General features: G+C 40.0%; 1 protein-coding gene across 1 annotated transcript in view; it reads right to left on the reverse strand.

Annotated features, from left to right (window-relative positions):
- LOC147621049 (pentatricopeptide repeat-containing protein At5g27110-like) overlaps positions 1-14,432 on the reverse strand; it is a 61,506-nt gene extending 47,074 nt beyond the window's left edge. The window contains exons 1-2 of the mRNA XM_086825383.1: positions 14,273-14,432; positions 13,658-14,234 (exon numbers count right to left, since the gene is read on the reverse strand). Of these exons, the coding sequence (XP_086681509.1) occupies positions 13,658-14,234; positions 14,273-14,432 (737 nt within the window). The remainder of the gene's footprint in view (positions 1-13,657; positions 14,235-14,272) is intronic.
- Positions 14,433-17,428: the final 2,996 nt, after the last annotated feature.

Genomic DNA, 17,428 nt, shown 5'->3' on the forward strand with positions numbered 1-17,428 from the left:
GTGTGTTGGCCTGCATAAAGATTAAACAAATTTACTTACAAAATGCATAAAAGATAAACTCTATTTATGTGAAACAAGATGTCAAACAAATGCCTGCATCTATGAGAACTGAGTCCATGCTTTCTTCCCATATCATTCCATGCTTACTGCCTATATCATTGGTTGATGATATTGAGTAGGTTTGAGACATCTAGGTTCTGCAAGATGGGTTGATTGACATTGCCTATACATATAACCCAAACCAAATACATGTTCAATTGCTCAAAGCATAAAACATTCATAAATAGCTATGCATAGAGCCTATGCATAGAGCCTATGCATAGAGCTATGCATACAATCTATGTATCAAGCTATGCATAGAGTCTATGCATAAAGCACTTATGCATAGATTTTATGCATAAATATCCTATGTATAAGCTTTCATATGCGCTATGCATAGAGCCTACACATAGAGCCTATCTCCATAAAGCTATGCATAGAGCCTATGTATACGCTTTTTGCTGCATACGCTTTATGCAAAGCTCTATGCATAAATTTTATGCATAAGAGTTACTTGCGTAGAGCCTATACAAGTTTATGCATATGCATAGGCTTTATGCACTAAGCTAAACCTAAACTCGACACCCAAGGGTACGATAAATGTATATCTTGCATTGAGGATTACAAGAAAAAGAAGTCTTACCTCTTTTTTGTGAAGCAAAAGAAGAATATTAGTGCAAGACCTATAAAACGTAACATAAAGCAAAGTGATTAGTAGACATCTAATAAATCTTACATAGAGTATGAGTAAAGATTTATGCAAGCTCTATGCATAAAGCTTTATGTAAGCTTCATTCATAGAGCTCTTTACAAGCTTTATGCATACAGCTCATTCAATGTTCACGCATATACTCATAAACATTATCTCCACATGACGTATAAGCATTCAAGTTCTTATCATCATCACTAAATACTTTCCACTTTGTTCTCCTTGTCTTTATCATCCTTTTATTGGTGATGAGATTCCGAATGCTTGTAACATCACGTAGACTTAATGAATTGAGTCATTTGCAAAAGCCTTATACTTATGACTTATGGCTTATGACTTATGCATAGACTTGCAAGCCTATGCATAAACCCTATGAGCCTATATTGCCATATTCTTTATGCATAGAGCATGCAAGCCTAAACTAAACCTAAACTCGGCACCCAAGGGAACGATAAAGGTAGAACGTGCATAAATAATTAACTTACTTCTTTTTTGTGAAGCTAAAGGAGAGTATTAGTGCAAGACCTACAAAAAATAAGATTAAACAAAGTGATTAGTAGATTAAACAAAGTGAGCTTTCATAGTAGAGACATACAAGAAGCTTATACATGAGCTTTATGCAAGCCTATATGCATAGGATTTATGCATAGAGCTTGCAAGTCTATGCATAAATCTCTAAGGTTTATGCATAGAGCTTACAAGTCTATGCATAAAGCTCTAAGCTTTATGCAAGAAGATTCATGTATAAGCTTTATGCAAGCCTATGCAAAAATATCTATGATTTATGTATAAGCTTTATGCAATCAACCTATACATAAACCTTGCAAGCTTGTGCATAAAGCTATAAGATTTATGCAAGCCTATGCATAGATCCTATGCACAAAGTTTTCATAGAGCTTGCAAGAATCTTTATGCATAAGTTGTGCATAATTCTATGAATAAAGTTTGCACTCCTATGCATAAAGCTTATAAATCTATCCATAGGCTTTATGCATAGAGCTTCATGAAAGCCTATTCATAAAGCTTGCAAGATTATGCATAAGATTGCAAACCTATACATAGATCTTTATGCAAGCCTAAACTAAACCCAAACTCGGTACCCAAGGGTGCAATAAACGTAGAGAGAATCATAAACAATTAAAAGAAAAAGAGGGATTACCTCCTTTTTGTGAAGCCGAAGGAGAGGATTAGTGCAAGACCTACAAAACATTAGATCAAAAAAAGTAATTAGTATATTAAACAAAGTGATTACAAAGCTTAAGATTAAACAAAGTGGTTAGTGCATTGAGAGAATTGAGAGCTCTATGCACGCTCTATCGATGCATTGAGATCTCTATGCATGCATTGGGAGAATTAAGAGATTCATGCATGCTCCATACGTGACTTGAGAGCTCTATGCATGCATTGCAAGCTTTATGCTAATCCTAAAAACATAAATACAAAACCCTGAAAGCTCTAAAAGGATAGAACCCAAAAAAAATTTCACAAAACCCTAAAAGCCCTAAAAGCATAATAGAACTTAAGAGTGAGCTCTTACCTCAAGAAGCTAGGGTTATGGGTTGTTGACTTGAATAAGCCTAAACAAAATAGCAACACAATAAAACAAAAAGTTAGAAAGTATACTTTATTTTAACATATGAGAAATCAAGAGGATAAAAATAAGGTGGGTGTCTTTAACCCTAACCCTAATAAAAATAAGGTGGGTGTCTTTAACCCTAACCCTAATATAAACTTAATAGAAAACTTGTGGTTTTTTTGCAAGGCTTTGGAAAGGCTTCTTCTCTAATGTCACTATCCAACAGAAGGTTTCAATGGGCATGTGTTCTATATGTGCAAGGTTGAAGATAAGAAGAAAGGTAGCATCGAGTACTGAAGAGGAGATGTGATCAAAGCTACTCTAAAAACTCATAGACAAGAGCAAGCTAATGAAAGAAAGTTATGGATCATAGGATAAAGTGTTTCAAAAGTCCAGAGAAATACCTAGGGTTAGTTATTGATGGAATGAATTAGAAAAAATCATGTTTGCCTCACTTCTCAATGCTACCTAAGGACAACACCAATGATACATTGTTACAGATACATTTGGTTGGGTGCTTAGTGTAAAATGGTCAAGTCAACCCAAAAGTTTTCTTCACTTATCCAAATATTCATAATGATCCAAACTCCATCACTATTATACATCATGCCATTTCTACATGGGAAGGACAACTGTCAAACATTCTATACTTGCAACTCGACAACACAGCAAGGGAGAACAAAACTAAAACAGTTCTTGGCTATCTCAGCATGCTTATCTCCAAAGGGATTTTTCAAAAGGTGAAAGTTAGAGATAGGAATTTCAATATTCCTTAAGGGAAATCTTTAAAAAGTTGGAAAATACACGGAGTATGAGTACGGCCATCCGTCGTAGCTTGATGGTCAGGCAAAGAGAAGATGGCTGAAGTAGTTTACCATGAAATTTTCATCTCTGTCTCATCATCATCTTCCTATACATCTAACTCATCTTCATCTTCTTGCACCACCTCCTTTGTGGTCCTCTTCCTAGACTTTTTTTTTAGGGTCTTCTTTCTTGGCCTTTGTATTATTTTCACTTTCGCATCCTCTTCTTCAAATTTTCTACTACTTAACCACACTCATGATAACATACATTAAAAGTTCAACACATTCTCCAAAAAATTGTCACGTCATAATGCTTTTAGTTTGCCTGCTATGATGGAGCTTGTTGCACAAGACTACACACCAAAGCCTATCATACTTCACCTCAAAGAAACATTAGATTTCAAAAAATTTATCAATGTATGGAGAGGTGACAAAACATGGTGCTTCGAGTAGCTCAATGCTTTAAGCTACGAGCATGCGAACACTTCATCACCAAAAGTGCCCCTTAATAAACGCCAATGAAGTAGTGCAATTCTTCTTCCAGGATTTCACTTAGAGGAGGGAAATGTATTTGTGGTGATAGTGAGGAGGAGTACGCATCAACTTCCTCAAGGGATGCGATTGCCACTAGTGATATTAGAGGACTAAGTGGTACTGAAGAATAAGTAGTGTGGGCAGAGTATGGTTTTTTATTGACATTCCGATCATTTATGTAAGACTCCAAATTATGGCATGAATTTGTACTTTTATTCAAGAGGTTTGTCTACTTTTCAAGTAACATTTTTTTTTTTAATCTCAAATTTTTAAGTTTATTGGTCGTTTTGTATCATGTCAAATTATTTGTACTCCAGTGCCCAAAATTTTGCCATTTTTTGGACATGCTTTCAAAAAAAGGTCTTTTTGGAAGGAATATTTGTAAATGTTTCTTTTTTGAGGAAATATTAATTGTTTTACTAAGGCAAATGTGTTTATAATGCACATTTGTTAGGCCCCCATTATGAGGAGTAGCCATGGTGCATATGTCCCGAGTTAAACGCCAATTGGGTCATTATTATGACAATTAATGATGGCTAGGAGATGGTGAGGGGTACAAGCATTAGCTAGGCCCGGTATGAGGCCCGGTATGAGGAATATTCCTTAGAATATTATGTTGGATACCAAGTCCATCATTAGTGGGTAGTGGTTTGGTGGTTGGTGGGCCGCGTTCTTGATACACTGGTGGTGACCGTGTTGTTGAGATATCGAGCTCTAGTGAGGCGGTGGACACTGATGACCCGCCTGGGGGATAGGCCCCGCACTTACACCACTGGCATGGTTGGTGAGATCTTGGGTGATATGCGGCCAGTGGGATGACAGGCTGTGTGACAGCCACTCTAGAGACTGGCATAGTTATAGCGCCAGCTCATTTAGTCGGGTTCACACTATAGAGAACCCGTGTATGTATTGGTTGAGTACCTTTCATATTGTGTGTACTCTTATTCTTGTATATGGTGTGTTGAGTGTTGAGTAGAGAAGAAGAAGATTTTCAGCCTCTCACCTTGTGTGTTCTCTATTAGGGTTTTGTGAGTGTGTGTGTGTGCTTGCAAGAGCTCAAGCTCTCTTCCCCCCTGCATCTTTTCATGGTATCAGAGCCTGGTTCGTGCTAAGGGCTGAGCTGCAAGCAAGAGAACCACAAGAAGCGGTACGAGGGTAAGAGCTTCAACTACTCTTCCCTATTGTGTTGGTGACTACACCCTTGTCGGGAGCTCTACGGGAGGCACCGGCAAACGATCTCCGATTGAGGAGCTTTCTTCGCGGGAGTGAAGCTATAGGGCAACTATACAGTCCTACGGACTAAATTTTTCGGGCAGAAAACGCGTTTCGGGCGCGTCTGGACCTCCGTTTTTCAGAAAGCAGGCGATTTCAAGCACTGCGGGTAAGTCATCGATTCTCTGCAGAACTCTGTTTTAAGAACTGCAGGAAGACAGATTGACTGTGCAGACACTGTGGGTGCTGCAAAGAGGTCTACAGTTGCCATTGGGTGTATGTATGTGCATTGAAGTCACTGGTTGTGACATTTGAGAGTACTGCAGTACCGCTGTGCAGAAAATACAGCATTTGTGCAGAAAAACCAGAGTGCAGTTTCTGGTAAAGTTGTGTGTTTGGCAAGATGTCAAATGATGGGATAACTCAGATTGTGGCTGAGAAGCTGGATAAGAATAATTTCCATGCTTGGAGGTTCAGGTTGACGAATTTCCTGATGGGAAAAGGCTATTGGGACTACATTGAAGGTGAGCATGAAGAGGCACCAGAGATACCGGATATAAATCCGACTGCTGCAGATGTGAAAGAGTTTAAAGACTGGAACCAAGGAGCCAGGAAGGTTATGTATTGGCTTTCCATTAGTATACAGGACACCATGATTGGGCATATTCAGGATGCCAAGTCCCCCAAGGAGGCGTGGGACACCTTGGTAAAGCTTTATGAAACAAATACCAAGGCACGTAAGATACAGTTGAAGAATGAACTTCATACTGTGGAGAAAAAGAGCATGTCTGTGAATGACTATGCGCTGAAGATAAAGGGCATTGTGGAATCCCTTGCATCTATTGGTGTGTCAGTAGATGATGATGACAAGGTGGAAGTCTGTTTACGTGGTCTCGGGCCACAATACAAGGCGTTTAAGACGTCTATTCAGACTCGGAAAAACATTCCCAACTTTACAGATTTGGTGTCTATGCTGATTATCGAAGAGAAGAGCTTGGGTGAAGACCAACAGTCTTCACAAAGCAAGAACAGTTCAGAGCAACAGGCCTTCTACACGAGTTCAGGAAGAGGACGAGGTAGAGGAGGCCGTGGACGCGGTCAAGGAGGTGGCCGAACAGGTAATCAGAATTATGGTCAGCAGCAGCAGCAGCAGCAACAGTCCCAGAATCAACAACAACAACAACAACACGCAGGTGGAAGAGGCAAATTCAGAGGCAGGGGGAGTCAAAGAGGCCGTGGAAATTGGCAAAGGCAATATAATGATGCACGTGAATGCTACTATTGTGGTAAGCCAGGACATGTGCAGTCAGAATGTTATAAGAAGCAGGCTGACATGCAAAATGGAAAAGTACAGCAAAACAACTATGCATCCTCAAGCAGAAATAATGAGGACAATGAAAGGTTGTTCGTTATGCAGCATGTTGTAAATGCCATGTCTGAAAATGTTGATGCAGCACAAAAGGATAATGTATGGTATGTGGATTCAGGCGCTTCGAACCACATGACGAGTCATGGGGAGTGGTTCAAGGAGATGAAGATCCCGGAAAGACCAGGTTTTGTGGAAACAGGGGATGACACTGCTCATCCAATTGCCCACGTTGGAGATGTGCCATTATCTATGCAGGATGGCAAAGTGAAGTACCTTACAGATGTACTTCATGTACCGAACATAACAAAGAATCTGGTTTCAGTTGGCCAGATGATTGAGCAGGGTTTGCAGGTTCGGTTTAACCCTGATGGGTGTTATGTTGAAGATTTCAAAGACAAGTGCAGGTTGGTTGCAAAAGGCAACAGAGTGGGCAGAATGTTTACGTTGGATGTAGACATGCCTGAAATGAGTGCTGCAATGTTTGCGAATGGTTCAGGAGTTGTTGCAGACACAGACATATGGCATAAAAGGATTGGTCATGTGAATGTGCAGAGATTGAAGTCTATGCAAACAAAAGGAATTGTGACAGGGCTGCCAAAATTTAAAGTGGAAGGTATGCAGAAAATATGTGAAGCATGCCAATTTGGGAAGCAAACAAAGCATGTGTTTCCACGTAACAGATATGTGAGCAGAAATGCACTAGATGTTGTGCATTCAGATGTATGGGGTCCTACGAAGACCGTTTCTATGGGAGGCTGCAGGTACTATGTCACTTTCATTGATGACCACACAAGGAAAGTGTGGGTATATTTCATGAAGGAGAAGAGTGAGGTATTCACTCACTTTCAGAATTTCAGGTTTTTGGTTGAAAAGCAAACAGGAAAATATGTCAAGTGCCTAAGGTCAGATGGAGGGGGAGAGTACTTCTCCAATGAGTTCTCTGAATATTTGAAGAAGAATGGTATTCGGAGACAGTATACATGCAGATACACTCCGCAGCAAAATGGAGTTGCTGAGCGGAAAAACAGGCACATTGCTGAGATTGCGCGAGCATTGATGGAAGAGAAGAATATGCCGCATTGCTATTGGGCTGAGGCTGTTTCTACAGCAGTATACATCATGAACAGGACTCCAACTGCAGCCATACATGATGTAACTCCAGAGGAGAGGTTTACTGGCAGAAAACCAGATTTGTCTCATCTGAAAGTCTTTGGATGCATTGCATATGTGCATGTGCCAGATGAGCTGAGAACTAAGCTGGATCCGAAAGCTGAAAAATGTGTGTTTATTGGATATTCCCTTGAGCAAAAGGGATACAGGTGTTATAACCCTGCTACACGTGAGTTGAGGGTAAGCAGGGATGTTGTCTTTGATGAGATGAGCAGTTGGTATGCTGCTGAAAAAGAAGCTGTTGGGGCTGATGTGAGTGGAAGTGTGGTTGCACAGAATGCAGGTCAGCAATCACAGTCTTTGAGTGGACCAGGAGAGTCCTCATCTAGTGGGTCTACTGATAGACCATGGAGTGGCAGGCTGCGTCATAATACCAGCCCTGCAAATGTGGTTAGTACATCACGTAAAGGAAAGGAGAAAGTGGTTGAGCCCCTTGGTATGCCTGACATTTCTGCAGGGCATTCTCATGTTGATGGAGAGTCTAGTGGCTCAGATATGAGCCTTGATGAGGATCTTGGGATCCCAGCTATGAGAACACCTGGTGTAAAGAAGGCTATGGAAGCCATGAATGAAAAGCTGCGAAGATCTGGGAGAGTGAAAAATCCTGTGCAGAGATTTACATATGATGGTTATGTGGCACATCACTATGCATATATGGCAAAGGTTGTGCAGGTTGTTGAGCCCACATGCATTGATGAGGCTGTTGGAAATGTGAATTGGGAAAAAGCTATGGATGAGGAGATGGATGCACTATATGGAAATGAAACTTGGGATTTAGTGCAATTGCCTGAAGGCAAGAAAGCCATTGGCTGCAAGTGGGTGTACAAAGTTAAACATAACAGTGATGGAAGCATAAACAGGTACAAGGCTAGATTGGTAGCCAAAGGATATGCGCAAACATATGGGATTGATTATGAGGAAACTTTCAGCCCAGTTGCCAAGATGGCAACGGTGAGAGTTGTGATAGCAGTGATTGCGTCAAAGCAATGGTCTTTACATCAGATGGATGTAAAGAATGCATTCTTGCATGGGGATTTGCAAGAAGAGGTGTATATGTTGCAGCCACCTGGATATGAGGATGTGGGTCACCCCGAGCATGTTTGCAGGTTGAAGAAAGCCTTGTATGGCTTAAAGCAAGCACCAAGAGCATGGTCTGACAAGATTTCTGAATATCTTGTCACTATTGGCTTTCATGTAGCCAATGCAGATTTCTCGCTGTATGTGAGACATGGTGATAGAGGAGTTGTGCTTGTCGTCATCTATGTAGATGACTTGATCATTACGGGGGACCATGATGCAGAGATCTTCGATGTAAAGATCTTGCTTAGACAGAAGTTTGAGATGAAGGATCTGGGGGAGCTCAGATATTTCTTGGGCATTGAGGTGATTAAGTCACCACATGGTATTGGATTACTGCAGAGACAGTATGGCTTGGACATGTTGTCCAAGTATGGTATGACAGGCTGTAAGCCTATTTCTGTGCCATTGGATCAGAATGGCAAGTTGAGTGCAGATTCAGGAGAGATCTTGGAGGATCCTACTATGTACAGGAGCATAGTAGGAAGTTTGATCTACATGACGATCACCAGACCAGATTTGAGCTATGCTGTTGGGTTGGTGAGTCAGTTTATGCAGGTTCCACGGAAACCGCATTTGGATGCTGTGAGACGCATACTGAGGTATGTGAGGTCTACTTTGCATTGTGGACTATTCTATGAGACTGGGACAGAGATATGTGTACATGGGTACACAGATGCTGATTGGGCTGGTAGTATCTCAGATAGAAGATCTACTAGTGGATTCATGTTTTCTTTGGGGAGTGCTGCTGTGACTTGGAGCAGCAAGAAGCAACCTACGGTTGCTCTATCGAGTACAGAGGCCGAGTACAGAGGAGCTGCTATGGCAGCATGTGAGGTAGCTTGGTTGAGAAAGCTACTTGCAGATTTGGGTCTATCAGTGGATAGACAAGTTGTCATTTTCTGTGACAACATTAGTAGTATACAGTTGGCCAGGAACCCAGTCTTTCATGCTCGTACGAAGCACATAGAGGTCCACTACCACTTCGTCAGAGAGAAGGTCTTGGCAGGAGACCTTGACCTTGTTTATGTCAGCACAGAGGATCAGGTAGCTGACATCTTCACCAAAGCATTGGGTACAGAGAAGCTCCGCAGATTCAGGGCTTCACTTGGTGTACATGAGATAAAGTTGAGCTCGAGGGGGAGTGTTGAGATATCGAGCTCTAGTGAGGCGGTGGACACTGATGACCCGCCTGGGGGATAGGCCCCGCACTTACACCACTGGCATGGTTGGTGAGATCTTGGGTGATATGCGGCCAGTGGGATGACAGGCTGTGTGACAGCCACTCTAGAGACTGGCATAGTTATAGCGCCAGCTCATTTAGTCGGGTTCACACTATAGAGAACCCGTGTATGTATTGGTTGAGTACCTTTCATATTGTGTGTACTCTTATTCTTGTATATGGTGTGTTGAGTGTTGAGTAGAGAAGAAGAAGATTTTCAGCCTCTCACCTTGTGTGTTCTCTATTAGGGTTTTGTGAGTGTGTGTGTGTGCTTGCAAGAGCTCAAGCTCTCTTCCCCCCTGCATCTTTTCACGTGTCTATGAAGTGTGACCACCCTCGTTGTATACCCATCAACTACACCACCTATAGTACTATATATAAACATGATTGCTATGAGCTAAGACATCCAATGCTTGTGAGTATCTGCCCCCTTCTACACTTTGTACATCCTCCATTTAGAGTCTATTTAGATCGCCATCTAAGCTCTACATTGAGAGCGCATGGGTGGAAAGCACCATCACTTGTATCGCTTTGGTATAATTAGAATTTTTGAATTCTCTCCATTGTGTATCTATTGCATTGTCTATTGTGATTTATCTTGCTATCTCTTTTTGATGTGTTGTATTCTTATATGGTATCAAAGCTTAGGTTCTCTTAGCAAGAATAGTGCATAAAGTTTAGTCTTTCTTTGTATAGAATCCTAGGAGTGATGTTTTCTATCTCTGCTCTACTACACTTGTCTTGCCCATTCATCCACGTGCCTTGATGGGACAAGCTACACTCTATGGAAATTCAAAATCAATGCCATTCTAAACTCTTATGAGCTCTCAGAAATTATTTTGGGAATGGATGTAGGAGCGATGGGAATTTGTGTCCCCAACAACCCTGTAGCAAACATGCTTCCGCGAGATGCTTCACTTCTTCGGGCATGGAGAAGGTGCAATGCCAACACACTTTGTGCCATCCTCACCAGTGTAAGTGATTCTATTCTCACTTTGATTAGACATACTACCAAGGCTGTAGAGGCTTGGATCATATTGAGAAATTAGTATGGATCATATAGAGAAATCAGTATGAGACTCAAAATCAGACATGGATTCAGAACCTAGAGAATCAGTTTGCTGGTTAAAACATTTGTTCAGGGAGAAGGTGCTGAAGCATTCATCTTGCGGATCAAAAATCTGTGAGATTAAATACAGATTGCACACACTAGTGAGGAGTTGGCTTGGAGGTGCATTTGAATTCTTCCACAAAAGTATGATGGCTTGGCTACATCACTAAACACTGAAGTTAGAGTAGCACCTTTATCAGTTAAAAAATTTAGTACTATGTTACTTGAGGAGGAGATGCAGCTAAAGGATCGCAAAGATGGTGATGCTACACTTTTGCCAATTCTAAAGGCAAAGGCACGACATATTTTGATGATAAGAAAAATATGCCAAATAAGAAGAAGTTTCAAGGGATATGCTATTACTATGACAAGAAGGGTCACGCTATCAAAGACTGTAGAAAGAAGCATACCGACGAGAAGAATGGCACCTTGAATTTCTCATGGAAGGGAAAGGAGTCAGCCAATAATGTAGCAACTCTCCTAAATTTTAGGAGTGTGGTCCTTTGTATTCTAAGATAATCCCCCATTCCCAAAGCTTGTACTTTCCAAATATTTAGACATCCTGGAGTCCACCAAACCCCTTTCATATTGGAAAATGTCTAGGCTGGTGACATACTCCCCAGCTTCTTAAAAGTTGTCCGCAACTTTAAGCTTCAAGCCATATATTCAATATATAATCATGTCCCATTGAGTGGGCGAGACGAGACACTCTCAAAAATCCAATATAATTGAAGAATCCATGTCCCAAAGAAATGGGTGAGACTAAATAAGTCTCCATAATAGCAATATTAAAATCAGGTCCCAAAATAAATGGTCGAGAATCCCGTGGAAGATATGCTAGACACAAGCACAAGAGCCAATTATGTCTTGATCACCAATATCAATGAGATAATCATATGCCAATGAAAATCACCAACCAAGTGCTAAGACACTTAAATAAGTGCCATGCACACATGTGCTATGCACACAAACTAGTGCCATTCAAGAGCACAAACCATGGTGACAAAAAAGTTGGTTCTCCATAGTTCTAGCAATCCTTTCTCCCAATCCCAACAGTTCCCATGTTCTCCCATACAATCCCAACTTTGATCAACAAGCATGGTGCCGACCTTGCTACGCGAGACATCCTCCATTGACTCTCCCTCAGCTATTGCAACTTTATCACTTAGGTCTCCACGACTTCATTCACAAGATGGTCAAAATGCTTCCCTAACATTCTTGATATAAAACAGTCATTTAAAAACAAGTCATAAATACAGTTTCTATAACGAACTCTCATCTTTTCACTTTGAGATATCAAGCTCAACTCCGCCAGATTAATATCATTAGCAGAGTGTGGACACTAGGACATTAGTGTGTGGACAATAATGGCCGACCCCAGATGGCCGGAGTGTGTGGACATTTAGTCTCGATTTACTTTAGTGTGAACGCACATCATTATGTGTGTGTAGCTTGTGTGGAGAATAATGAAGAAAAGCTATGGTGCTTCTCTATCTTGTGTTGATGATTATAATATATAGATCTGGTGTGTGTCTCCTATGTATTGCCCTCTTCTATTTCTTACTATGGTATCAGAGCCTGAGTTGCAAAAAATCTGAGTTGTGAGAAAGAGGGAAGAAGCTGTGAAGAAAGCCATTGGAGCTTGGAGACTTGTGAAGCTGTGGAGCACACCAAATCAACAGATCTGAGAGCTTGGCCTATCGGGTAAGAATAGCTAAACACCCTTGAGTGGTTTGCTCAATGTAGTTGTATGACACAAAACATTTTCTTCTAATATATTTGACCGCATGGCAAAATATTGAAGGACACAAAACTTTAGAGAAAACCAATACCAACATTTGGATCAAAGTAATGTAATAGCAATTGATTGAAGCATTCTAGCCATACCATATAAGAAAATATTTCTTCCAACATTATCATGTACTTCATACTTGTATTTTAATACAGAAGCACAAACTTTTTGCAACCAATTTTAGGTACAATATGATGAAAATATTTCTAGAAATAAGGACTCTTAAACAATAAACACAAAATTGAGAGAAATAGGCTTGTAAGGCTTGCTTTAGATAGTACCACAAAATGAGAAAATATGTAGGAAATGTTATGTCATGAAATCATCCTCCAAAACACAAGTTCATCAACCTTACACCATAGTGTACTCATCATTGACAAAAGTTAGAGATAGAGAGGTTCAAACACCTGAAGTAGCCTTCAACCTCTCTTTCATAATAATATTTGCTATGTCGGCTTGATTCATCCACACCCTCCAGCGGTAGGTCAAGAGCTAGAGCACCAATGGGAGGAACCTCTTGAACACTTGTAGGTGGGTTGGCGCTCTCATGGGCTCTCCAACATGCCGCTTCAATCTCTCTTTGCTCTTGACTATTGCACACCACTGCAATAGTCTTCATGTGATGTTCCAATGCGAGTGTTGATGCAACACCACATGAGAATATATCACATACAACCTCATGTGCATCATTGAATGCCTTGATTGTAGCCTTGATGACCTTCTTTTTCTTTCTAAATATGGCCTTTGCAATAGTTTGTTCTTCTTCAAGCTCTCCATCCTTTTCTTCTTTGTCAATGGCTTCAATGGATTCATTATCCAAAATGCATGGCTTGTTGGAATTTCCAACATATCGATCTAGATTGATGAAGCTTTTCTCCATGGTCACAAGTGTCAACACAACAAATGAATCCATGGCCCCAAAAGCAAGACTCTTGGCCATTGGTAGGAAGTCAACACTTCCAACTTACATATGGTACTTGCATGAAAGATTCTCAAGGGCCTCCTCCATAGCTGCCATTTGTTTGCGGTTGAGAAATGACAACAAAATGAATTGTTTAGGCTCACATGTCATTTTTAACAATGTGAAGACCACCTTTCCAAACATGATAGAATCCCATGTCATGCCCCCAACTCCATGTGCCGCTTCTAGGACAACCACACCAATGGTAATAGGATCTTTATACACATTGTATATAAGATCGAATGCCTCAAGGTTGCACCCCACAATATATGCTTGCCAAGGTAAGCTAGTAGAAGAATGAAGAGGATCTTGCTTCTTCACAATAAGAAAGTTCACAATGTCTTTTGCACCATTTGGCAATGGTCCTGCATCAGCCCCACGTGTGAGCTTTTTTGACACCCAATCACTGCAAACACCTAAAATCTTTGTGTATACATCGTTGGTGATGTCGTATTCAGCAACAAGATCTTCCCAACTCTTCATCATACTATTGCTAGCATGAGTTGAGGCATTGAAGAGAGAAACTAGCTCCTCATGGAGCACCCTATCTTGCTTGATTTGCTTTGCCCTTGTCTCCATGTCAACAACATCCTCTTTGTCCCATTTGTTTCTAAGAAAGACGATGTGTCCATCATTAACTTCCTTTTGTAATGTGAGGATGTCCCCATCCTTTAGACCCATAAGGCAACGAAAAGGAAGTCCCCATCCTTTAGACCCATAAGGCAACGAAAAGTTGCAGGAGAAGGCTGCCTTCCCTTCTTTGTGGTGGTATCCTCTTGAGATGAAAGCTCCCCCTTTGAGTATCTCTTCATGATGGTAATCCAACCATCAAATATCTCTTGTGTGCTCACCATCATATGACAATCACGTGATGCACACTTTTCTCCAATGTATTCTATAAATCTCTATCAAAAATAAAAATATGAAATGAGAAAGAAAACACCAAATGCATCTTGAATAAGACAAGCTAAGGTTGTACATCATTACCTCCCATGGTACTCTTTGAGAGGACTACCCTTTGGAAGCCCTTGTTGAGGTTTTGGTGGAGACCCAAATGCTATCCATTGATCCCTTACTTGTTGAAGTTGCTCAAGATAAGGACCATTCTTCATAACATTATGGGATTCCATATTTGTCATCCTAGAAAGCTCAATGCACATTTCAGCAAGACAGTCCACCAAGATTCTTGCATTCCTTGTGGCATATAGATGTTTGGTTGCTAGGCATCGATGAGTGCTACTTAGGATATAGATCTTTGCCGCATGGATTGAGTGAAGACCTGATATGATCCAATAGGAGTAAGAATGTAGCTTATCCACTTCCACCTCGTCACGATGCATGGGTCGCTTCACATCACTCTCCTCCAAAAAGGGCAGAGGTATGCTACTGTTGCTGGATTCATGGGATTCTTTACAAAAGATGATGTCAACTTTTGCACATAATCCCAACAAAGTGTTCTATAGGCATATAAAGGTGGTGCCTCATAGCACCTACCAACATCAATAGGAAACTGTGTGGTTGAGCCAAATGGAAAGTATTTTTCAAACATGTGAAATCTTAAACCATCCTTTTTACCCTTCTTCTTAACCATGTCCGGAAAGTCAAAGGTTCTTTCAATACCCTTGACTTCAAGTGACACCAAAGGTGTTGCTTGGATTACTTGTGCCTTTGAAGATTGGTTTGTGTTGTCTAGAGGAGTGTTAGGAGGTACACTCACACCAAGAGCTTGTGAGTTTGAAGCTATTGATTGTGCTTGTGCATCTTGAATCTTTGTCCTCTTCTTTGGTCGAACACCATGTTTTGTAGGAAAAAGAAGTTCACTATGCTTGATAGACTCAAATGTAGCTATTATGTCCTGTGTGCCTGATATCTCCTCTGGGAGGCTCCAACCCATTGCTCTCAAAGAGTATACTTCATCCTCTTTGTGGCCAATTGATAATTCATATTCATGGGCTTTTGAAGAGATGTCTTCTATAGAATTTGACCATGTGGAGAAAACTTTGCTTTGTTTAATTTTACTCTTAGAAGACACCTCTACTTGGCCAACTTCCTTGAGGCCTTTCAATATACAAGTGATCTTGTAATTAAGATGATTGAAAAAGAATTTTAGAACAGAAAAAGAACCATCTTAGTAACCTAGGTGTCCATGGATTTTAACCATGATTCCATGCAACAATCAAACATAGGTGCTCGTGGATTTTAGCCATACTATTATGCAACATTGAAAGAATACATGATTTTCTTACTTTTTTCCCATAATTTCAAATTTTGTTTGACATGAAATAGAGAGACAATGTGTTACATGTAACAATTGAGATACAAAGATTTGACCACAAGGCAAAAGCCTATGTGTCCAAAATGTTGAATGTAATAATTATAAGGTAGAATTTGACCATATGAACAAATCTTGTGACAATGGAGAGCACTAATGTTAGAGATCACTAATGGATATACAGAAGTGAGCATGGATTTTATCCATACTCTCATGCCACAATGAAAGGTATTTTTGTAATACCAAATTTCATGTAGACATCGTCATAGATTCATCGTGGACATATTGTCATGAAAGTGGCCATTTGATAATTTATATTCTATGTGTAGCATGGGTTTTATAGAATTTGACCATATGGTAAAAACTTTGCTATGTTTGGTTTTACTCTTAGAAGACAGCTCTACTTGGCCAACTTCCTTAAATCCTTTCAATGTACAAGTGATCTTGGATATACGATGATTAAAAAAAAATTAGAACACAAAAAGAACCATCTTAATAACCTAGGTGTCCATGGATTTTGACCATAATTCCATGTAACAATCAAACATAGGTGCCCATGGATTTTAGCCATATTATTATGTGACATTGAAAGTATGCATGATTTTCTTACTTTCATCCGATTTTAGTCTGATATGCAATAGAGACACAACATGTTATGTGTAATAGTTGAGGTACAAAGATTTGACCACAAGGCAATATCCTATGGCTATTTCAGAAAGAAGCTTTCATATTGACCATGGCTTTTGGCCACACAGTCACTTTTGTTTGAAGCATCATGTAACTAGAAGTATATTTTTGTTACCTCTTTTGTAAGCACAAGTATATGTGTGTCTTGAAAAAGTCATTTCATGTGAAATGCATACATATACAGAGAATTATTCTACAATGTCCAATTAGTCTCTATTGTGCTACATGGATAGATCACTATTTTCTGCATAGCGAGTGATTACACATATGTGCAAGTAGTATATACAAGTACGCTTATACAAGCAAGGTCAACGTAGCATACAAGAAGAATCAGCAAGACAGAAGCATTCTCAAGGGACAAGGTCGCATCTTAGCCATAACAAGAGTGTTGAAAAACTGATCAAGGTTAGTTTCATACTTGTTTTCTTATTTCTGCATTGTTTGTTTTTTCAAGTAGGCTCTTAGTCAAGAAACATTCTCGATTTTAAGAAGACTGGGTGTGAAGTTAACCATATTTTTATTTTTATGTCATGAATGTACTATATGATCTCATTTATCTTACTAGGCTAATTATGATTAAGAAAGATTAATTATATAATTAAGTATTATGAACCAGAAAATCAAGAAAACAAAGAACATGCATGAGGCAAAGAGCCTACCTTTAAATGGCTATGGTTACGATGCTTGCTGGCAAAGTTTTGATTAGCGTCAATATTGTGAATAGCTGTTGTTGTTGCGAAGCTTGTTGGCAAAGTCACTTCTGATTAGCGTCTGAGACGCTTTTGATTAGCGTCTGATTAGCGTGTGAAGACAGAAACAAGAAGATGAAAAGAAGTAGATATGCAGATGAAACATACATGAAGGGTCAAAATCTTGCTTAAGCACAACTAAATC

This window comes from Cibotium barometz, chromosome 31 (genome assembly GCF_041138505.1).
Source record: "Cibotium barometz isolate CiBa-2024 chromosome 31, ASM4113850v1, whole genome shotgun sequence".
Lineage (NCBI taxonomy): Eukaryota > Viridiplantae > Streptophyta > Polypodiopsida > Cyatheales > Cibotiaceae > Cibotium > Cibotium barometz.